At 41.9% G+C, this 24099-nt stretch overlaps 1 protein-coding gene across 11 annotated transcripts in view; it reads right to left on the reverse strand.

Annotated features, from left to right (window-relative positions):
- PIGN (phosphatidylinositol glycan anchor biosynthesis class N) overlaps window positions 1–24099 on the reverse strand; it is a 123458-nt gene that overhangs the window by 51688 nt on the left and 47671 nt on the right. For 10 of the 11 annotated variants that reach the window (XM_061590228.1, XM_061590237.1, XM_061590191.1 and 7 more), the window contains 7 exons: window positions 19739–19817; window positions 17824–18003; window positions 15004–15143; window positions 9629–9728; window positions 9266–9358; window positions 7809–7900; window positions 5694–5808 (listed from right to left, as the gene is read on the reverse strand). In XM_061590228.1, coding sequence (XP_061446212.1) covers window positions 5694–5808; window positions 7809–7900; window positions 9266–9358; window positions 9629–9728; window positions 15004–15143; window positions 17824–18003; window positions 19739–19817 — 799 coding nt within the window. The remainder of the gene's footprint in view (window positions 1–5693; window positions 5809–7808; window positions 7901–9265; window positions 9359–9628; window positions 9729–15003; window positions 15144–17823; window positions 18004–19738; window positions 19818–24099) is intronic. The other variant, XM_061590254.1, reaches the window with a different exon arrangement.

Here is a 24099-nt window from a genome sequence, read left to right on the forward strand (position 1 = left end):
CTCCCTACAACAGCCAGTAAATGCCCTTCCAAGACATCATTTCACTTTATTTCTATTATAGAGTAACTACAGTTATTTCCAACTTCATCACTATCTTGTAGCTGGATGGCTGTCAATGGCAGAGTGGTGGACCTTAGTCCCAGATTTGTTTGTTTGCTGGAATAGACACATGGAATACATGAAACTGAAGCTGAGGATACCAAATTGTTCAAAGTAGATGACACAAGAAGGGATTTCAAGGAACTCTAAAAGGGCTCACATCCATACCATACATTTAAAGCACATGGCTTCCCCCAAAACTCCTGGAAACTGTAGTTTACCCCTCACCAGAGCTTGGAAAAGTTACTTTTTTCGAACTACAACTCCCATCAGCCCCAGCCAGCATGGCCACTGGATTGGACTGATGGGAGTTGTAGTTCAAAAAAGTAACTTTTCTAGGCTCTGCCCCTCACATAGCTACAATTTCCCCCACCCCTAACAAACTACAGTTCCAAGGTTCTTTGGAATTAGCAGCCGCACACACAAGCCGGTCAGGAAGTGCCAGCTCCCATGAACAGGCCTCCTGGGGAGTAAGCACTTCCTGTAGGCCACAATGGAAATGCTTCCTCTGCGCCTGCCTTTTGGCAAGCGGAGTTTCCAAGTAGAAAGGGACCCACCAGGTTATTCCAACCTATGAGGCATCTGCACTCATTGCCCCAACCTGTTTATTTAGTAAGCACCACAAGCAAGATGGAGCTGGGGTAGTTCTATTTGCTCTGCAAACATAATGAGCAATTTAACGACCTGTATTCCCAATTACCAAAATTTACTATACACACAGGAGGGGAGGGGATTGGAGGTTCCGGGGAGGCCCATGCAGACCTGTTTTAAGCTGATCAAGGCTGTTTTAATAACAGTGATTGGGTTCTATCTTGATCTCAACAATATAACAGAGATGTTTGCCATTTTATTAAACACTCTCTTATTTAAAGAATATAATTGAAAAGTATCAAATAGTCAGTCCTTCATGAGACATAGGCATTGTGAAGTTAAAAAAAATGAAACAAAACAAAATCTGAAACAGATTATGTTCAGGCTAATTAGACATGAATTTAGCTTCACAGAAGAGTGAAATGGCTTTGTGGTCCCATTTCAAGCCCATTCAATAGTAAAGGATATAAGATCAACGTTTAAGTTAGACACAATTCTGTTTAGATAATTTGTTTTATAAAGTTTAGAGAATTTGTTTCATAAAGTTTCCATAAGTCTAAAGCCTTATTATGTTACATGGGGGGGGGAGTAAAAAACTCACACACCCCCATCAGCACAGCTAGGATCACTTCGTACATGAGGTATACACCAAATACATATCTGAGTGTACATTTACACAGTGAATGTAGCAAATGTTCACAAACATATCTGTCACAAGACTACATATATATGCCTGAGGGAGCTCTTGATTTTATTTGACAACATAGTTGATAGCTTGCTAACGTAAAATGTGTGAAATGGCCTTGACGTGGACATACACATAGGCAGCTTCCCCTCTTATTCACATCTAAAATCTGCCATTGTACAATAGTCATGGCTGTCCTGTACACTTTATTATTTCATCCCTTGGGAAAGTTCACCATATACCATATTGTCATCTGAAGAAAACGTTAAGGATTCTTAGTGCAAGGAACAAGATAATCACATTCTTCACACCTGAGAGCTTCCAGGTAACTTAGCCCAAGCTGGACCCTAATTTGACTATGGCACTACACTATAATGTACTCAGTCGAATTGTTAAACAAGGCATGTGTCAAGCAGAGAAAAGGTAAGTTAAAACAAGGTTTATTAGATCAGCTAAACTGAAGCTGAATTTGCAAATATTAATCTTCAGGGAAAGATTACTTTCCTTAAAAGGTTATACGACTTAATCACAATTCTCTTCTAGCAGGTTCTTCACTCCTAATTTACCGTCAGTGAACTTTACTGTAACCAAATAAAATTTCTCTGAAGGTGAATTTGGATGGAAAATAACAGCAGGAATAAATCCATTACATTCTTTGTGAGCCTCATTTGAATTTTCATTCCTAGATTTCATTCCTAGAGGTTTGCTTTGTGGCAAAGCCAACATGCCAAATCAGTCTGAGTCAACTCATGCCAGGAAAAAACAAGAAACAAGGATAAAGCGAAGTGTTTCAAAGAAAGTAAAAAGGAAACGCTCATTACAAGGTTATGGTTTGTCTCTTTTGGTTTTTATCATAATCCGTTTAGCTCCCAAATTCTTTCACCCACACTGCATTTACAGTGACATCTTGTGGTAACTAAAAACATCCCTTAAAAAAAAAACTTGCTAAGAACTAGTGTGTAGTGTAGCACTGCCTTCAAGTCGATTCCGACTTATGGCAACCCTATGAATAGGGTTTTCATGAGGATGAGAGGCAGTGACTGGCCCAAGGTCACCCAGTGAGCTTCATGGCTATGTGGGGATTCAAAGAGTATGTATGAAAAATATATTGACAGTAGGTCTGATTTATGTATAATCTTTTACTGAAAATAATTAAATAATTCTTACCTTTCCTAAGTGATCAAATGCTTCACATATATAGTTGCAGTAAACAGCCTTGTTAAGGTAGGCCAGACTCATCCCCATTTCACAGATAGGAAAGCAATGGTGTATCAAAGGGGTGAATGTGCAGGGAAGCACAGCTCTGGGATTTTCTTCCAGAGTAGGTGGGATGATATACTCTGCCAGAGCACAGAGATAACGGAAGGACACACTTCACTCTAGCATGTGAATCAGGTAATAACAATGCTTTTAAGCTTGCTTTTAACAGTGGAAGTCAGAAAACAGGGGAAATAACCAAGCAGAGGCTGGAGGCTTCCTTCCTTTTCTTTGATGGGGTTCCTACTTCATGCTAATAGTTAAATGTTAATGCTTCTTCGCACAATTGTTTGCATGTCAAATTAAATGCTAAAGGTTGCACTTTTGTCAAAGCTCAATAGTTTATAAATTGAACCTAAACAATCAGAAGTAAGCACCACAGAGTTCAATGGCACTTACTTACAGATATCTATGCATAGACGTGTAGTCATGCTGATACTAATACATTTGGCATTTTGTTTTTTATTTACCAATTTCTAGACTATCCATCATACAGTGATCCCAGGGCAGCTTCCAACATATTTTATGCTGAACGTAAACCAACTTAAAACCACCAATCATTCATAAAATACAGCAGGGCAGAATAAAATGGAAGCATCAGACAGCACATCCACACCTTCAGGGAAAGGGAATTCCACAACTGAGACACCACAACAGAGAAGGCCCTGTCTCGCATCACTGCAAAGTGGGTCGACAAAAAAAGCCCCAGTGGAGGATGTGGGTTGTACGTGATTCACAGGATTATAGTGGACAGTGCCAGAGATATCACTGGGACAATTTCTCTCCTATTAACCCGCACGTCTGCATCATTTTATGAATAATTTATTTTAATGTTTTAGAGGTCTAGCTCGCTTGTATGGAGAGTGTTCTTCCATCTAGTAAAAAAACCTTAACAGAAAATGGGCAAGTGAATATTTTCAAGGAAGAAATTTCAATGACATTTCATGTCTAAGCACGAACAATGGGCTTACATTCTGAAATGACCTGGTTTCATAATATACAACATAATATACAACAGACACACAGAAAATATATGGTATATAAAATGATGAAGCAAAACATATTTTGCCAAAAGTGGTTTGGGGCCATAAGCCAAGGACATTCTTTATCTCCATCCCCCCCAGTGCCAACCCTGCATGCCCATCTTTATCTTGAATTCTCAGCAGGAAGGACAAAGAGGAAGTATTTTAAGCCTTAAAAAGAATGAGCAGAGATGAGAGAAATCGGAGAAAGGGGACTGCTTTAATTTTATTTGTGATCTGTGCAAGTAGTTTTGAAAGCTCTTGTTTGTACTTCCCTCCCACAAGTATTTTGTACAGTTTTGAAATCCACCGGGTCAGTCTTAATAATGGGAGGTGATCCCTGCCTCTCCAATAACAATCATGCAACAGTTTGGTTTATTCTGAGATAATGCAAGTTAGAATGGGGGCATTGCAAGGTCTGACTGCTCCCCAAGCCTCCGAGAGCCTCCAGATATCTCCCCACTACAAATCTCCAATCCCACCTTTCCGCCTGCATGCATACCTTGCAACTGCTGCTGCATCTCCTGCTCCAGATATGAGGAGGAGGAAGGGAAATAGATGCATGTGTTTCCTTCCCCACTTCCTCTGGTGCAGCTATGGAAGCATGAGAGGCACCAGGAGCACTGGAAAATAACTCAGACGTAAGGAGCACTAGGAAAACTCAATTTCCTGGCACTTTTGATTCCTGGCTTGCTTTTGCAACAGTGCCAGAATTAAGGGGATTATTTTTCTGTATAATTCCTCAGGAAAGGACTGCATATTATAATGCACAGATGCTTCCTGGACCATTTTAAAAGCCATTTTACCTGCACAGCCATGGTGAACTTAATAGCAGCTCTAAGCAGCTTTAAAATGTTTTTACAAAACTTAGAAAAGAAAGATGGCAGCCCTTGCATCACCATGTAAGTATGTGTAAGTTACTGATGGACCTGTGCATGGATTGCTTCATAGATATCCAGACTACTCTACATATCTGTATTCTAAATTGTTAAAAGAAAAACCACCCTAAATCAGAATGCATTACCATGCTTAATTTTGTTTTCACATTGCCACATAAAAAATTATGGTTTATCATGATCCAATCTTTCTGGACTGTTTTTCTCCTCCCTGCTAGCACACAGATTAAACAAATCACAGTCTCTGGCCTAGTGTAACATCCAAACTAAGGATCATGGTTTGTTTCTTCCATGCACTAGCAGGGATGATACAGACAAGAAAAATGTGTTCACAGTTTATCATGACATGAGCAACCTTCATTCATCATTAAGTTCACAAAATGAATCGGTTACACAGCAGCAGTACTTAGGGGATTGTGAAGTTCCTGTTGTCTTTTGTTAAAGAAAAGACTCTTGCATGCACACAGAGATTCTCCATTGTATACAGGGGAGTGTTCCTGTGCTCACAAAATCCCAGAAAAACACAAATGGAGCTCTGCTTGCTCTTTAGAGGTGCTGGATTGCAGCAATGAATTTAAGTGCCTTAAGAAAAAGCTGCTATAGCACAGTGGGGAGCTGGTACAGCACAGTGGGGAGGAGAGCCTGGCTGGGAGTCCAGAGTCTGTGAGTTCAAATCCCCGCTCGTGTCTCCTGGGTGTCAAAGACCAGCTTAAAGATCACCCCCACAGTGAGTGGCTCAAGGGTTACGTGCCCTGCCACTTGTGCAGCCGTGGGCAAGCTGCATAGTCCCAAGGAGCTCAGTTGCCCCCCAGCTGGCAATTGCAGACAAGGAAGGGGCTGGCTAGTGCAGCTGTGGCAAGCTGAGCAGGCCCTAGCCAGCTGGAGAGGACTAGCCTCAGAGGGAGGCAGTGGTAAACCCCCTCTGAATACCGCTTAGCATGAAAACCTTATTCATAGGGTAGCCATAAGTCGGGATCGACTTAAAGGCAGTCCATTTCCATTTTCAAGAAAAAGCACATCAGTGGAGAAACACTTGGTAAAAAGTGGGTTGACCCAGAAGAATATGCAGAACCAACTGTTTGATAGTAATGGCATAAATGAAAGTTACCTTTCTCATAATTTATGTTTACAAAAGTTACTGACCTGAAAGAGATATATTCTGAGACCTTTATGATGCATGCATTTCTTTTTGCATTTCCAGAGACATGCTACCAGGTAAGATGAAGCCATAAACAGAATCAGCAAGCCTGCTGTTGTTCTGTAAAAGATAAGCTGTTTGTGAGCCCTTTTTGAAAGTACAGCTTTAGGAATAATTTTAATGAAAATGATATGATCAAGTTACTAAAGGGCAACTACACAACATGCATAAGACATTAATCTGAGGTTTTGGGAGCTATGAAGAAGACAGAGTCAAGACACTTAGACAATGTCTTTTCCTTTCACAAGCCTCAGTTCCAGCATAACGTCACAATTTCCTCTGGCGCATCAAGATTTTAAACAGCCACTGGGCTGGTACTTTACAGAAAAAGAATTTCTGTCAGGTAATTAAGCAAGGAAGTTTTATTAAAAGCTGGCTTCTTTTTCAGTGAAAGGCTTCTCTGGATTGGCATCCTTACCAAGTCCACCTGTGGCCCCTTCTGCCCCGTGTCTTTGGAGAGAAGAGCCTGGAACCTGGACTGTATCACCAATTTAGGGGAAGGATTTAGCTCAGTGGTAGAGCATCTACCTTGCATGCAGAAGGTCCCAAGTTCAATCCCCAGCATCTGCAGGTAGGGTTGGGGGAGACTCCTGACTGAAACCTGAAGAGCCGCTGCCATTCAGTGAAGACAATACTGAGCTAGATGGATGAATGATCTGACCCAGTCTAGAGCAGTTTCCTATGTTCCTAACTATGTTCACATAGAGAACACACGCATGGAGCAATCACACAGTGGCTCTATTTTAGCATCTCAGGACAATGTACACTTGCTTGGTAAGGAGCACGATTAAAGTCAAAATCCCGCAATGTGCCCCCTTCTCTTGGAACTGCTTCCTTCCACTGGACCTCATGGTACCTTTGTAGGGGTCCTGCTAACTCTGGAGTTAAGTCCTTGGTCTCTGGCTTGTGGGATCATTAATGGCTGCCCTTTCTCCATGACAACTGAATCATGACTGATCAGCTGGGGTTACAATAAAAGGAAGAGGAACAAAGTCTTGAGATCTGCTGGGGCTATAATCTTCTCCCAGAGAAGATCTCTTCTAGCACATCCCTGAAAGGACCTCCACACTGTTCATAGGAATGGAGGAGAAATTTGTTCAGTCTGCATTTCAAAGCAAACCAACCTAATTTGCTGGTCCCAGACTTATATGCAAAATGAAACAAAGCTATCAATAGGATTAGTCACTTCTCCAAACTTTGTGATGTGGTTTTGGTTAAAAACAAAACAAAACATACACGCTTGTAATCTTATATTTCGTTAACATTTGAGACATTTAACTATATTTAAGTGATGAAGTTCTCCCTCTATGTGACTGGTTCCATGTACAAATGATTTGGACTATGTCTGATTCTTTGTATTCTGTTTTTGTTCTATTGAAAATTTAACTATATATTAATTTTTGTAAGAGTTGAGCCCATTGTGCTGCAGTTTGCTTGGCCATGGACAGGTGGTGTTGCGAACTATAGCCATGCTGGGCTCAAGGCCAGAGTTGGAAGCCTCCCTTCCCTGCTCTCCCCCATCTCTTTCCGGCACATTGTACTGTAACTGCTGGCCTCTAACTTCTTTCCTTCTACTCTAAGAACCCTAAAGGTGCTTGCACATCATCCCCCCACTGTTGTTCCAATAATTCCCCTCTTCATGCTTAAATCAGCATGGAAGTGGAGGAAGAGAAAAAGGTCTCCATGCTGTTAAACTCGTAGCTCTACAATAGTAGGATCTATGAGAGAACTCTGATCTCCGTTTGGAAACAAGAGTGAAACCAGGTGGGGATTTCCTCCAGAAAGGGATACATTTGCAGAGTAGCCACTCTAGTGTGCTATTCTCCAGAAGAAAGGGGATGTAGCACTCCAAAAATGAAGTTTTCATTAAAGAACCTCAGGGTTTTGTTTTTTTAAAAAATAAGGACAATAATAAATCATGTATTTCCTCCACAATTACATCATTAAATTTGGGGTTTCATCAACAGTGGCATAGCCTTTCAATAACATCATTCCCACCCAATAAAAATGAAATCTGTGCATGTCAAATAAGGCTTGGAATAATTTTTTTGTGCTCTTACACTAGAGAGATACTCGGCTCTCTTCCTACAACAGGCATCAAGGGGAAGACTGCCAGAAGCAAACATGAAAGAATCCAGCTTAGCGCAATTGTCTATAATAAAAAACAAAAACAAATCAACTAGTCGCAGATAGAACTAATTATGGGAATTGAAATACAAGTCAGAACAATAGGGTTTAAGTTAATCATGTTAATTGCCATTTGAAGGTATACAAATCCTGAATACAAATATGCATGCACTAAATGAAGCCTTCTGCCTTATACTTTATTTAAAAGTTATGCCCGCAAGCTTTAGGAGAAAGGTTGCATTTCCCACTCAAGCATTTGCCTGAACACAAAAAATGATGAGGGCTGAGAAATGCATACAAAACCCATTCCCAATGATCCAGTGCATGTTGGCCCCACCAGCTCAGTCCCTGAACTTCCCTTGATAATCAGGGAAGGTCTAGAGGGGGCTTTTACTCCCATCTACTTAAATGCCAGTAGAATCCTCTGGTTGAGGACCCTGATAAAACAGGCTCCCTGATCAAATGGAGAGTTCTACTCACAGTAAAGTGAACATGCATAAAATCCCCCCTCCAGACTATTCCCGTGGGAAGGTTGCAGCTGACACACACAAGGTTGTGTTCTGGGGGTTGGATGCATGTCTTCAGGCAAATGCCATACCTCACCTATCCACAATGGCTTATTAATTAATTAATTAAATTGATATCCTACCCTTCATCAAAAGACCCCCAGGGCGGTTTACTACATAAAAAATAACAAATAATATATGCCAATACTTAAAATGTCTATACCATACAAAAATTAAAGCAACTGTAATAATAAACTACTACAAAAACAAGCTATGAACAGAAAAGAAAATAGAGTGCAATGCAGAGTACTAACCTACCTGATTGGTGACTTGGGAGGAAATCCCTGTTCCCCTGACAGAACTACAGTTCCCAGAGTTCCCTGCAAAGAGGGATTGATTGTTAAAGCGCTCTGGAAATTGCAGGTCTGTGAGGGGAACAGAGGTCTCTGAACAACTCTCAGCGTCCTTAAGAAACTATAGTTGCCTGGATTCTTTGGGGGAAGCCATGATTATTAAAGTGGTATCACAGAGCTTTAAACATGTGTGGCAGCAGCAATTCTATGAAGCTGCAGCAAAAGGAGAAACGGGGAAGCAAGGTCAAGCCATCAACTTTGGTGAGAGATCTGCTCTTTTGGCTCCTCCTCTCTGTGAAGTGTTTTCATCCCAGCTGGTCATTATGAGAATAAGAACTGATTCCCAAGTATGCTTGTTTTTCTCTTCCATCCCCATCCTTTTTTCCTTTCGGATCATGTCTTTTAGATTACAAGCCCGACATCAAGGACTGTCTCATGTTTTACTGATCTACAAGCCACCCCAGGAGACCTTTTGGCTAAAGAGTGGAGTAAAAATACTTTAAAGAAAGAAAGAAACAAATCAGAAAATACCTTTGCTTGGTTCCACAGCTGAGTGACCAGTGGCCATGCGGAAAAGGCAATCAGGCCAAAGCTGAGGGTGGAGCGATAGAAAAAAGAAAAAACCTAGATTTACAAATTGGGGGTGGGGAGGGAGGGAGAGAGAGAGATGTGATCAAGACTGTCATTCTCCTGAAACAAGTAAAAACCTCCCTCGTAGCCCAGTCCTAACTTCTCAAAATGTATTCTGTATTTACTCTTTAAATATATTCTTTTAAGTATGTTATAGTTTAAGTGCATGATTTTACTTAAAGAGGCTGTACGCTTTTAAAAAAGCTTTTCAATGAAACAGTGAAAGGTAATGAATGAAAGCTAATAATTAGGTGTATCACTTACTAATATTTCAATCCCCAAGATGCAAACTAGTAAGATACCAGCAAATTGAGCTGGCTGAAAGTTCAAGAGAGATGTGGCCAGTCCTTGAATAACAGGGTATCTGTTTGAAAAGATTACATTAAACAGACATTTTTATTAGACTAGAAAGTACATAAACATATTATCACACAAGGACTTTCAATGCACATGGACCAGAAAAATCCGGATTTCTCCAGAATGAAACTAGACAATAATTCTTAACTAACATGACTTGAATTATCTCCTTTGGAACAATTCACACTTTATGGGGCAGACATATCTGCTTAATGTATGCCAGTGCATGTGGCAATAAACTCCATGAAGTCATAGGACCCTTTAGAAAGATTAAAGGCATGATCTGCTGGGCTGGGTGATGGCTTCAGTAACTAGAGGGCAGAATTAGACTTTGCTGTTCCTCACTCAGAGGCCAGACTCTACTTCTTCATCCTCTCCCGCCACCCATAGTTCAAATACCCCATTTATCCTTTCCATAACTATTCCACAAACACAGAACACAAGTGAGGAGAAATGTTGTGAATGATCTTTGTTAGCACTTCTGTCAATGAACTGCTACTCTGCCCACAATTAATACATACTGTACTAGCTTACAGAATTTGGTTCATCGCACAGCATGAGCCAAAATATCATAAGCAATAAAGTGTGTGTGTGTGTATATACACACAATCTACAGAACAATTACACAACCCACTGACGTAATAAACCTTAAACAAAACTATGCAGGTAAGAAGCCAGCAGGGGTGTGGGGGCTTTCCAGTGTTTTGCACCGCCTGCAGCATGTACGACTATCTGCCTGTTGGACAGAAGTCGTGGGTGTGCTCTCGGTGCAATGAGCTCCTGGCTCTCCGGGAACGACTTCATTTCCTTGAGGCCAAGGTGGCGGACCTGGAAAAGCTGAGAGAGGCAGAGAGGTGTGTGGAGGAGGCCTTCAGGGACGTTATAGCTGTGTCCCACTCCAATGATGATAGCTCTCCTGCTATCATGGACAACGATGGTCTCGGGGAAGGAGAGCATCCAGCTGAGGAAGAGGGAAACGATCCCTTAGAAGGGACCCATTCCTTGGGGGATGAGCAGCTATCCTCTCGTGCCGAGGATATATCTCCAGGGGGTGGAGGGATCCTTGTAGTGGGTGATTCGATCCTTAGGAACATAGACAGTGGGGTGTGTGATGGGCGTGTAGACCGCAAGGTGTTTTGCCTGCCTGGTGTGAAGGTTGCGGATATCGCCCGTCGTTTAGATAGTTTGGTAGACAGTGCTGGGAAGGAGTCAGTGGTCGTGGTGCATGTTGGCACCAACGACATGGGGAAATGCAGCCGTGAGGTCCTGGAAGCAAAATTTAGGTTGCTAGGTAGGATGCTGAAAGCCAGGACCTCCAAGGTGGCTTTCTCTGAAATGCTACCAGTTCCACGCGCAGGACCAGCCAGACAGGCCCAGCTTCCCAGTCTCAGTGCGTGGATGAGACGATGGTGTCGGGTGGAAGGGTTCGGATTTGTTAGGCACTGGGGAACATTTTGGGACAAACCGGGCCTGTACAAAAGGGACGGGCTCCACTTGAACCAGAATGGAACCAGACTGCTGGCACTTAAAATTAAAAAGGTAGCAGAGCAGCTTTTAAACTGACTGAGGGGGGAAACCCGACAGGAGCTGAGAAAGGTCCGGTTTGGAATAAACCTCCCCCCTGGGATAAAAACCAAAGAAATGATGAATTTTTAAAAGGGGTAGGCCTAGAAGTAGGCATTGTGAGAGCAGGGGCACAGGATATAAATCCAGAAGAGCAAAATTACCACAGGCCTAACCACAAGTGCCAAAGACACTTGAAGAGAGACACTGCTTACAAGTGCCTGTACGCTAATGCTAGGAGCCTCCGAACCAAGATGGGAGAACTGGAGTGCTTGGTCTTAGAGAAGAGCATTGATATAGTGAGCATAACCGAGACCTGGTGGAATGGAGAAAACCAGTGGGATACGGTTATCCCTGGAAATAAACTATATCGGAAGGACAGGGAAGGACATATTGGTGGCGGAGTCGCTCTATACGTGAAAGAAGGCATTGAATCCAGCAAGCTCGAAACCCCAAAAGAGGCAGACTCCTCCACAGAATCGTTGTGGGTGGTGATACCGTGCCCCAGGAGGGACTTAATACTGGGAACGATCTATCGTCCCCCTGATCAAAATGCTCAGGGAGACCTTGAGATGAGATATGAAATTGAGGAAGCATCCAAACTAGGAAAGGTGGTAGTAATGGGTGACTTCAACTACCCGGACATAGACTGGCTGCATATGTGTTCCAGTCATGACAAAGAAGCAAAGTTTCTAGATATTCTAAATGACTATTCCCTAGATCAGTTGGTCATGGAACCGACCAGAGGGACGGCAACCCTGGACTTAATCCTCAGTGCGGACCGGGACCTGGTGCGAGATGTAAGTGTTGTTGAACCGATTGGGAGCAGTGACCACAGTGCTATTAAATTAAACATACATGTAACTGGCCAATTGCCAAGAAAATCCAACACGGTCACATTTGACTTCAAAAGAGGAAACTTCACAAAAATGAGGGGATTGGTAAAAAGAAAGCTGAAAAACAAAGTCCAGAGGGTCACATCACTCGAAAATGCTTGGAAGTTGTTTAAAAACACTATATTAGAAGCTCAACTGGAGTGCATACCGCAGATCAGAAAAGGTACCGCCAGGGCCAAGAAGTTGCCACCATGGTTAACGAGCAAAGTCAAGGAAGCTCTTAGAGGCAAAAAGTCTTCCTTCAGAAAATGGAAGTCTTGTCCGAATGAAGAAAATAAAAAAGAACACAAACTCTGGCAAAAGAAATGCAAGAAGACAATAAGGGATGCTAAAAAAGAATTTGAGGAGCACATTGCTAAGAACATAAAAACCAACAACAAAAAATTCTATAAATACATTCAAAGCAGGAGACCATCTAGGGAGACAATTGGACCCTTGGATGATAAGGGAGTCAAAGGTGTACTAAAGAATGATAAGGAGATTGCAGAGAAGCTAAATGAATTCTTTGCATCTGTCTTCACAGTGGAAGATATAGGGCAGATCCCTGAACCTGAACTAACATTTGCAGGAAGGGACTCTGAGGAACTAAGACAAATAGTGGTAACGAGAGAGGAAGTTCTAAGCTTAATGGACAATATAAAAACTGACAAATCACCGGGCCCGGATGGCATCCACCCGAGAGTTCTCAAAGAACTCAAAGGTGAAATTGCTGATCTGCTAACTAAAATATGTAACTTGTCCCTCGGGTCCTCCTCCGTGCCTGAGGACTGGAAAGTGGCAAATGTAACGCCAATCTTCAAAAAGGGATCCAGAGGGGATCCCGGAAATTACAGGCCAGTTAGCTTAACTTCTGTCCCTGGAAAACTGGTAGAAAGTATTATTAAAGCTACATTAACTAAGCACATAGAAGAACAAGCCTTGCTGAAGCAGAGCCAGCATGGCTTCTGCAAGGGAAAGTCCTGTCTCAGTAACCTATTAGAATTCTTTGAGAGTGTCAACAAGCATATAGATAGAGGTGATCCAGTGGACATAGTGTACTTAGACTTTCAAAAAGCGTTTGACAAGGTACCTCACCAAAGGCTTCTGAGGAAGCTTAGCAGTCACGGAATAAGAGGAGAGGTCCTCTTGTGGATAAGGAATTGGTTAAGAAGCAGAAAGCAGAGAGTAGGAATCAACGGACAGTTCTCCCAATGGAGGGCTGTAGAAAGTGGAGTCCCTCAAGGATCGGTATTGGGACCTGTACTTTTCAACTTGTTCATTAATGACCTAGAATTAGGAGTGAGCAGTGAAGTGGCCAAGTTTGCTGACGACACTAAATTGTTCAGGGTTGTTAAAACAAAAAGGGATTGCGAAGAGCTCCAAAAAGACCTCTCCAAACTGAGTGAATGGGTGGAAAAATGGCAAATGCAATTCAATATAAACAAGTGTAAAATTATGCATATTGGAGCAAAAAATCTGAATTTCACATATACGCTCATGGGGTCTGAACTGGCGGTGACCGACCAGGAGAGAGACCTCGGGGTTGTAGTGGACAGCACGATGAAAATGTCGACCCAGTGTGCGGCAGCTGTGAAAAAGGCAAATTCCATGCTAGCAATAATTAGGAAAGGTATTGAAAATAAAACAGCCGATATCATAATGCCGTTGTATAAATCTATGGTGCGGCTGCATTTGGAATACTGTGTACAGTTCTGGTCGCCTCATCTCAAAAAGGATATTATAGAGTTGGAAAAGGTTCAGAAGAGGGCAACCAGAATGATCAAGGGGATGGAGCGACTCCCTTACGAGGAAAGGTTGCAGCATTTGGGGCTTTTTAGTTTAGAGAAAAGGCGGGTCAGAGGAGACATGATAGAAGTGTATAAAATTATGCATGGCATTGAGAAAGTGGATAGAGAAAAGTTCTTCTCCCTCTCTCATAATACTAGAACTCGTGGACATTCAAAGAAGCTGAATGTTGGAAGATTCAGGACAGACAAAAGGAAGTATTTCTTTACTCAGCGCATAGTTAAACTATGGAATTTGCTCCCACAAGATGCAGTAATAGCCACCAGCTTGGATGGCTTTAAAAGAAGATTAGACAAATTCATGGAGGACAGGGCTATCAATGGCTACTAGCCATGATGGCTGTGCTTTGCCACCCTAGTCAGAGGCAGCATGCTTCTGAAAACCAGTTGCCGGAAGCCTCAGGAGGGGAGAGTGTTCTTGCACTCGGGTCCTGCTTGCGGGCTTCCCCCAGGCACCTGGTTGGCCACTGTGAGAACAGGATGCTGGACTAGATGGGCCACTGGCCTGATCCAGCAGGCTCTTCTTATGTTCTTAACCAGAATAGAGTGAATATGTGCAGGCGTTGGTTGACTGAAGTACGGATGTGTTAGTGGGTGTGGAATTTGGTTAGGGAGTAGAAGTGTGTTGAGTGAGTTTTGAACAGAGCTTGGAAAAGTTACTTTTTTAAACTACAACTCCCATCAGCCCCAGCCAGCATGGCCACTGGATTGGGCTGATGGGAGATGTAGTTCAAAAAAGTAACTTGTCCAAGCTCTGGTTTTGAAGTTTTATCTGTTTTATATACTGAAATTATTTAATTTTGTTTCATTTCCTTAATAAACTGATACTTTGAATGAATAAATAATAGATATCAGCCCACTTTAGAAAGTATTACTCATCAGTTCACAGGCCTCCTTTGCTTTTTGGAAGTCACACATACTAAATCTGAAATTCACACATACTAATTAGAAACAGGAAAAGCTACATTTGATTCTTCTCGATTAATTTAAAATACTGCAGCACAATTTCCCTCTCTCCCACTTCTCTTTTTAAACTTACTGTTTCAATACTGCATACCATATTGGGACTGGTAATAGACAGTATATGTAGTAAGTCCAAGGCAAGCTTTGAACGAGCAGAAAAATGGCTATTAATACTCCTACAGCGAGAAATGTATACTGGAAAAGACTGCCAGCTACCTGAAAATCAAATAGATACTTGTAAATATTACTTAAATATTGAAAATATATTACTTTAACATTTCAGATTAAAATATTCCCAAATATTTCCCAGCTTTTGTAATACAAGGCAAAAAAAAGAATCAACAACCAACATAGATATTGTTACAGAGGGCTGCTGCAAAAAAACATCATGCTGAATTAGCCAACTCTGTAACATGTAATGAAATACCATTGTGTCCCAATGTCATCAAGCTACACATTTCCTTGCCTTCCCATCAAAAGCAACCTCCAACAATGTGGAACAGAAACAGGGAAAGAAAACACAGCAGCCACGTTCAGATCTAACTCTGGCCATAAAGCATAGTTAGGAAAATTGGACTGAAAACGAGCAGTGCGTCTGTACACACAGCTCGAGCTCTCCCTGCTATCCTCCTCCCTTGGGCAGGAAAACAAACCTTTGCTTCCACCTCATGGCTTGTTTAGAAGAAACAAACCACAAGCTTTGGCTCAGATGTAACGCTAAACCACCTGCGAAATGTTGTCTCCATGCTCAAGGAAGGGAGGAGGAAAGTGGGGACTGCTCGAGCTGCATGCACTATCACATAGCTTGTTCACAGACTGATTTGCTGAACTATGGTTTATGATCAGTTTTACAACCCAACAGGGCCATTGTGACAACAATGGGACTTGGTCCAGTTTCCCTATGCACACTATAGAGGAGGCATACTCTATATAAGGCTGCCACTTTCAGCACTAACCTTGTGCTTATTGTAATGTCTACTTCCAGCCTTTTAGGAGCAAGAGCTAGCTCTATGGTGGCCATGGAGCTCTGCTATCTTCAAGACCTATGCTAATCATTTCAGTAGAATAAACACACGTCTATCTTCTACAGATGCTTTTCTCAACAAAATAAAGGGGACTGCCTGAATGTTTGTATCAGCTTTACAGGATCTCGATCAAAGAGACAGAGAAATTCTAATTTTAAAGATTTTTTTTAGAAAAAAGTTGTATGATTAGTATATTGTCAGTTCTGCATCAAAACAGTCTACAGATTACAAAATGGCTTCTAAGTGCCCCTAAAAAGATTTTTTTAAGGAGTCTTAAGTTTCTAAATAAAGACATTTCTTCAGAGGCAGATTCTGGATGGTTCTGCTGTGGGGAAATGAAGGCAGCTTTAAGTCTGTAGTGTAGTTGTGTTCTGAGGAGCGAATACAGTTTGGTGGTTAGAGGGTCAGACCCAGACTAGAGAGACCCAGGCTCAAATCCCTACTGAGACATAAAGCTTACTAAGTGACCCTTGGGCAGTGACCGTATCTTAGCCTAGCCTACCTCACAGGGTTGTTGTGAGATAAAAATAAGGGAGCCAAATATGCCCCCATGAACTTCTTGAAGGAAAGGTAGGATATAAATCTAAGTAGTGAGATGTGCTACAGTGCTTTTTAAACAATCCAAGTTCATGATTTGTGCTCTTGTAATCTCTAAATGTGACCACCATTTTTAAAAAGCAGTTCAAACAATTGTTCATTTTAAATAATTTACTCTCAAATACTTAAAAATACTTAGGTAATATGTAATACTCTTAAATATCTCATACAATTCTGAAGTCTGAAATTACATCTGTAAATATTCTTTAGAATTGTGTTGGGAGATTTGAGAGTTAACGATATGGTATTTTGTCTCTAAATGTTTTTTAAATTATTTGGACACCTTAATAAAGCCAGCTTAACTCAGTTTATACTGCACATTGCAAAAGGTCAAGAATGTGCTCATAAGAATTAAAGTCATTTGAATCCTAAGAGAACACTGATCTTCATTTGTGTCAGCAAGCAAAACAAATCCTTTTGTTATGAAAGATTTTAAGAGGTTCAATTTTTTTCTCTAGCAAACATCTTTGCTCTTTCAGGTGAACCTTTCAACTATGTGTGAGTGCACACGTGTACTTGCAAGTGTGAGAGAGAAAACTAGGTCCCTTTTCTTCCTATTGAGTAGATGCATAATATTGGGAAATTTGCCATAGGATTATTTTAGTGTCAGATGTATGAGGAGGTAGCCTTTTCTCCTTAGCCTTGGCACAATATTTATCACAGATGAATAAATGCTGGTAAAGGCTTGCTGGATGGGAAGCAGCAGCTGGAACCTCTCCGCTAGACAGCTGAGCCGTTTACTCAGACCGGCCTGCATACTGTTGCTCTCTCTGCCTGATAACACTGGCCTATACACCAAGGGAGGAGAAAAAACATTTTAATTCAGGCTTGAAGAAATCTGCTTGCTGTGTCCAGCATTCAGCATTTTTGAAGAACTGGCTCCAGCTTGTATTTCTGTTGATCGTTTACTGAACTGAAAATGTTTTTCATGTCTGGTTTATATGTCTTGATAGCTTATTTTATATTGTGTTTTAAATGGTGTAGCATGAATTCTCTGAATTGTTATATTGTGGTTGAATGGTTACTGGTTTATTATTATAATGTTATACTAATATGTTGTCAGTCACACTGGGTGCATTTTGGCAGACAAGCAGCATACAAACTGAATAAAAGAAATAAAATAAAACCCTACCGCACTGGTTGGACTGGCACTGTGACTTCAACTGTGCAAATCCTATCAAGCCAGACAAAGCCAGTCACTAAGCTACTTTTGCTACAAAAAATGCCACATGTTCAGCAAGCAGAGACTACAGAAGTGGCAGAGTGGAACTCACCTCATTCTTTGCGATGCTCCTCGTCAGATTAGTATGCGCCTTTAAAATGATCAGAATTACATAAAATGTCCAGCCCACAAAACCCATGGTGACACTTAAGCCTAGGAAAAACCTATCGTACGTATGATAATATGAGAGCCCTTCCAAAGCAAGGCTAATCAGCTTGCTGCAAAGAGATACCTATAGAGGGGAAACAAACATTAGAACATAAGAGAGACATTTTCTAAGAGTAGGCTCTTGACCCAGATTTGAAGAAGAACCAAACCGCACATGATGCTAAGTTGCACAGTGTTATTCCATGATGTCTTTTCAAAATAATGAAAAGCAGCCTCAGAGAGTGCAACAAAGGAGGGGGAGAGCAGTGGAGGAGCTACTTACCTGTCTCTCCTCCTCCCTGCAATTTTGTCCATTCAAAGTTCTCCCTCTGCAAGCTGCTTTTCTCCCCAAGGGGGAGACGATACAAGGACCAAATCCTTTCTTTGTCAAGAAAATAATCACAGAAGTGTCATAGATAGTTTGGGCTCAACTCTGAATGAAAATATGAACATTTCCTAAGGAGTTTTTTGTTTTCATCTTTGACTGGGTTACAGATCACACCCAAATCCTGCAAGTCGGGGACGGTGGAGGGAGTGGCAGGGCAAGGCAAAAGCAAAGAATTTCCGGCAGGAAATGGCAACAAGTCAAGTCTCTTTATTGCTCTGACCAGAGGGCAAGCTTTCATAGGTGGTCAGGGCTATTGCTGCTCAAGAGGATTCTTTCATGGTCCAGCTCCATGACTTCTCATTCCTTCTTTTGCCTAGAGGACCGACCAATCTTCCCATATTTCACTCAGATAATCCCTCAGAGGCAACAGTTCTGGACCTGCCACAGAACTCTGATACCAGAACGGTTCTGTAGCTGTGAGACTTTTCACACATACGTCGAATGACAGTATTTCATCACAATATAGCAACCACGTATTTGTCACAAACATTTGGATTGTGGAGTGAAAAAGACAGAATTTCCATCTTGAGAATCTTAGAGCCCACTATAAACTGTTAAGGGCAATGACTTAGCAGTACTGCATATGCCTTAAACACAAAAGATCCCAGGTTCAATTTCTGGCATTTCTAGGTAAGGCTGGGACTATCCCCTGTTTGAATCCCTGGAGAGCCACTGCCAGTCAGCGTAGACAGTGCTGAGCTAGATGCAGCAATGGTCTGCCTCAGCATAAAGTAGCTTCCCATGTTCCTTTTTTCTGTGTATTTGCCCTGGCTCACGCTTCGAACCAAATTGGATTCTGCCTAGAGAAACTTTGATAAACCTGTTTCTTGACTCAGAATTTCTAATCAGTCCTATCGCTCTCCACACTGACTCACAACTGGGCTCAAACCCAACCTTCACAGATGGTGATCACAGGGAGAATTCTTTACAAATCCTATCAGAGATTACACTTGGCTTTTTTAGAATAAACAAACACAGAAAATAAACATTCTACCACTATATGGAAAGGGGGGGACAGAACCAGAAAAGTTAGGGATGGGAAAGCTCAGCCCCCATGGATCAAGTTCCCCTCTCTACACAGATCACATCCCTCACTAGCCCTGCTTTTCACCCTTCTTGAGTGTTTTTGCCTGGCTAGAATGTGTCCCTGAACTCCAATAACGCTTTTCGTTTGCAAACGATGGAAGAATGGGATGGGGTGTGTGAAGAAGCCAGTCTCCTGTACAAAAGGCTACATCCACATTCATTGTTCTGCTCATGTTTGCCTCTGGCCTAGCCCACCACTAGCAGGGGCCCCCCAGAAGGAAATGCAGCCCTCAGGCTGAAAAGGACTCCGTGTCCCCATGATAATATATAAACACAACAAATAGCTTGTTAAAATATTGCACAGAAAACGAAAGGAAGATGGAAGGGGATGTATCTGTTCACTTACCGCTTCCCCATATTTCTCATTATGAATAGAAGCCCTTGCTTTTCTAAGAATGTCAATCTGTTCTGAACCAGAGAGAGGCCTATGCAAAAGATACAGAAAAAAATATTTTAAATTTTCAGTTTTGTTTCTCTTTTTGGGAAGAAAGAATAAGAGTGGGCAAACTTCTTTTACTATATTGGATCTATTTTGTTCTATCAGGCTGTAATTTTTTTTAAAAAACTACAACCACACTCTTGCTGACAGCATTCTGTCTTGCAAATGCATGTTTACAAGAACTCACTGCATTTTCTTCTTTGCTATTTTGTCTCTGGATATGAAGCAGCACAGAAAGCAAAAAGAATGATTTCTCCAGAAACTTTTTTTTGGGGGGGCAAACTATGGAACCTGAGGGGAACTGCTAAAGAGCAGCAAGCTGCACAAAGGAAAGGGTATATCGACAGGATGTTAGAGAATGACAGCATTTAACAAAAAAATAGGTTGGGTGGAAATTCTAATAATTGCCAAGCTTATAAATCTGCAATACCCATCATGCATGTATGCAACTGGTATGAAAATCTGGGAGGTTTGAATGGATGCTAACTACATCTGACAGATCACTGCACCTATGCAATATGGAGTAGGCCCAAAAGGCTTGGGATTGTAGCCTTTAAAACTGCAGAGGATGATCATCAACAAAGAGGAAAAAACTGCTTAGTTTCAAGAATATAAACATCATCATTCATGTGCAAGGACAATTAATTATGTAACTAAACATCAGTGCTAATTGTGCAAAGGCTTGTAAATTATCCCTTAGGATATGTAACTAACTCTCATAAGGAATATACCTGACAAAATTAACATTTCTACCACATCATCCATATGTCCCATGAAAAACAAAAAACAAAGCTTGACAGCCAGACACACTTTCTGTTGTGCAGATTCTAGTGCATATCCACTTTTGTTTTCTGAAAATGGGCGCACATGACACTAGTTTACTCTAAACCTGGGTGTATCAGCTCCAGTGTTTTGGTTTTTTAAAAAATTCAGCTTCAGATAGATTTTGCAACTGATTGGTATGCCAACCCATTGCCCCTCCAGGTGTGTCCAATCGAAATGCTTTGCTGAAGACTTAGGCAGAGACAGTGATTGGCCCAATACAGCAGTCCTGAAAGATCTGAAATCAGTGGTGGGAAAGGGAGGTGTGTTCAGTCGAAGGCAGAGTGTCTTCATCGCTGCTTTTGAAGTGGCTAATGTACCCAGAGCCCAAGTCTGTGATAAAAATGAAGAATTGTAATAGTCTCAAAGAGAGTTCAGTTCGGTTAATGATTCCTATTCTTTTGAGAAAATCCATCTCTTTTGTGGTTTTCTTTATGAGGCAGGGGATGTCATTGAACCTCATAAAACCAAATAAAAATCCATCAGCATTTTGAAAAAAAGGGGGCAATCTATGTTTATTTAAACACATACAAGTTTCTGTGTTCCTTCTTTCCTTAAAACATACATTAAAAGAGCCTCAGAGACATGCAATAGCATGTTTGCCCAGCATATGCTGAATCGACTCATGTGCATCAAAGAGCCCTCTGTTTAATGAGGGCACTCAGAATTCAGCAAGAACTTCCGCAGAATCCCAATGGGACTTTCACAATACCATTGTAATGCTGTAGCCTGCAGCAACTATGGCCCTATTCAGAGGTCCAGTGGAGATTTGTTCATTTGAGCCAACAGGACACTGTCCCACCAACCTCAGCACATTCTCAGCCAGCTCCCACCTGCCTGCCTTCTTCCTTACAATCAGTCCAGGGCAAGGGGTGAGGCTCAACTGGCTGTCAGCTTCTTTCTCCTTAGTTTCAATGTTAACCCTTGTAGATTGTAGCAGGGAGGAGGATGGGGACAAAACTATAATTGATTGGTTCCACCCGTCAGTGGCTCTGGATCTGCCTACTTTGGCCTTCTTGCCTTCTGCTCTACTAGTCCCAATGGGCACCAATCACCACTGGATGTAACAGAGGCTCCCCAACTGAATTTGCACTTACACAGAAATGTTGTTTGTGGAGCCAATGCCTCCTTGGGGGGACTGACTACAGGGCCACCTTGAATTACACGATTGGAGGGACCATTACTCAGGGACAGAGCCTATATTTTGCATGTAGAAAGTCCCAGGTTGAAACCACAGCATGTCCAGTTAAAAGGACCACAAGCTTCCAGGCTTGAGGGGGCCCTGAACCAGGTGCCTTCCAGGACTCCACCTCCAGCAGGGCTTTTCCTTCTTTCCCACTTTTACCTTAAAATATGAGGAGACAAACGTTTTGCTGCTACCCCTATTCTTCCTCCTCCTCCTCCTCCTCCTCCTCTCTTCCCCGCTTACTTTAAAACAGTTACTTTAGCTAATTTTTAAGAAGACTTTCTGGCCACCACAGCAAAGCAGCAGTGCTGCAGGCACTCTCCTGGGCTGGGCCATCTCACTCTAAGGAAGTACACCTTTCTGAGAGTAACAGGGAAAGAGCAACAGCACTGCCACTGCACTGGCAGCTGCAAAAACAATTTAAGGTTCATGGGATGTGCAGAGAGGAGAAGGAGTGGCAGCAATCCACTTACAGGTGTGCTTGGAAGAAGCTGATTATTTGGGCCCATTTCAATCCAGCTTCAGGCCTGGATACGGCAGCGAAACTACCTTGGTCACCCTGATTGATGGCCTTTGACTGGAAAGGAGGAGTGCAACCTAGCTAATTCTCCTTGACCTCTTAGTGGCTTTCTGTTGACCACAGTATCCTCCTGGAACGGCCCCAGGGGAGGGGAGCACTGGGTTACAATGGTTCTCCTCCCTCCTCCAAGTGCAATTTCAGAGAGTAACAATGGAGAATTATTGCTTGGCGCCTTGGGAGAAAACTTGTGGGCTTCTGTAGGGGTTGATCTAGTACCCAATACTTTTCAACATCTATATGAAGCCGTTAGGGTATGTCGTCAGGGGATGTAGAGGGTAATGTAATCAATATGCTGACAATATCCAGTTCCGTCTCTCCATCCCACCTGAATCAGGAGAGGCAGTTCAGTCACTCAGCTGTTGCCTGGAAGCAGTAATGGGCTGGATGCTGACCAATAAATTGAAACTGAATGAAGACAAGATGGAGGTACTGTGTGTCGTAGGTTCTTGAGTCCTGGAACTAGGGAGATAACCACTTCTGGATGGGGTTGGACTTCCCTGAAAGTCACAGGGGCTTCTCTTTGATCTATCTATGTTGCTGGAGATCAGAGCATGTGGGCACAGGCTTGTGCATATACTTCTGAACTGGGCCATTCTGCAGAGTCTGAGGAAAGTGTAGATAGAGTAGGGAGGATTTCCTTTCTTGGAGACCGAGGCTGATACACGATGATGTCAAAGGTTTATTAATACGACTCATTCTCTTTGCTAAATTACGCTGTCCTTGTGTTTTGGAGGACAAGCAATCCTGCAAAAACTGTACTTTGTTTCAGCTAGAGTCATGTTTATATACACAAACGTAACAACTTTCTATACCATGGGTTCTCAACAAGGGGGGAATTCCCCCCAGGGGGGAATTTTAGGGTTCCAGGGGGGGGGAATTGGGACCACTATTCAGCAAAGTGTGATGTCCTGTAGATTATGTACAATCTGTAAAATTGTAGTTTGTTTTTAATTTAATCTGCGACATTCAATAAAGTTTATTGAATGTCACAGATTAAAATCGATTCTTGAACATGCAGCATTATTTTCATTTGCAAAATTAGATTATTATTTAAAGACCAGAAAGTGCTCCAAGAAATTCTGTCATAATATAAACTAAGAAATTTTTCTCTCATGAAAAACACCACAGTCACTCGCGAAACGTCAACACGCTATGAGAGACTATCTTGGGAAGGGGGGAATTAGATTCTGAACAATGGTGAAAGGGGGGAATGGAGAAAAAAACGTTGAGAACCACTGTCCTATACCTTTTTAGACATCAGATAAAGGTAACCCTACTGCACCCATGTTTATGCCATGGTATGTTTGTTAGGCTAGAGGCATTTGTTACACATGAAAGTATATACATATTAACATTTACAATAGACAAACAGTGAATCAACTGAAAATGCAATACGGAAAGAGACACATACACACAGGCAAGCCTGTGCTTGCAAGACAAAAAAGGCAACAAAAATTCAATTAAGTTTCTCAATGTCTATAAATTGGTGACCCTGATGAATTACATAAGCCCCTCATGACAACAAGGCAGGTTTAAAAAAAAAGTCTGGGAAGAGAGAACAGGGAAGGCACACTTGCATATTTATGTATTTTGCATGTAAATAAACTTAGAGGCAGGGTCAAGTAAAGAGGGAAGGAAAACATGTGATCTACAGAAGCTCCTCTGGCCAATAATGCAGCA

The sequence above is a fragment of the Rhineura floridana genome, chromosome 1, assembly GCF_030035675.1.
Source record: "Rhineura floridana isolate rRhiFlo1 chromosome 1, rRhiFlo1.hap2, whole genome shotgun sequence".
In the NCBI taxonomy this organism is placed as follows: domain Eukaryota; kingdom Metazoa; phylum Chordata; class Lepidosauria; order Squamata; family Rhineuridae; genus Rhineura; species Rhineura floridana.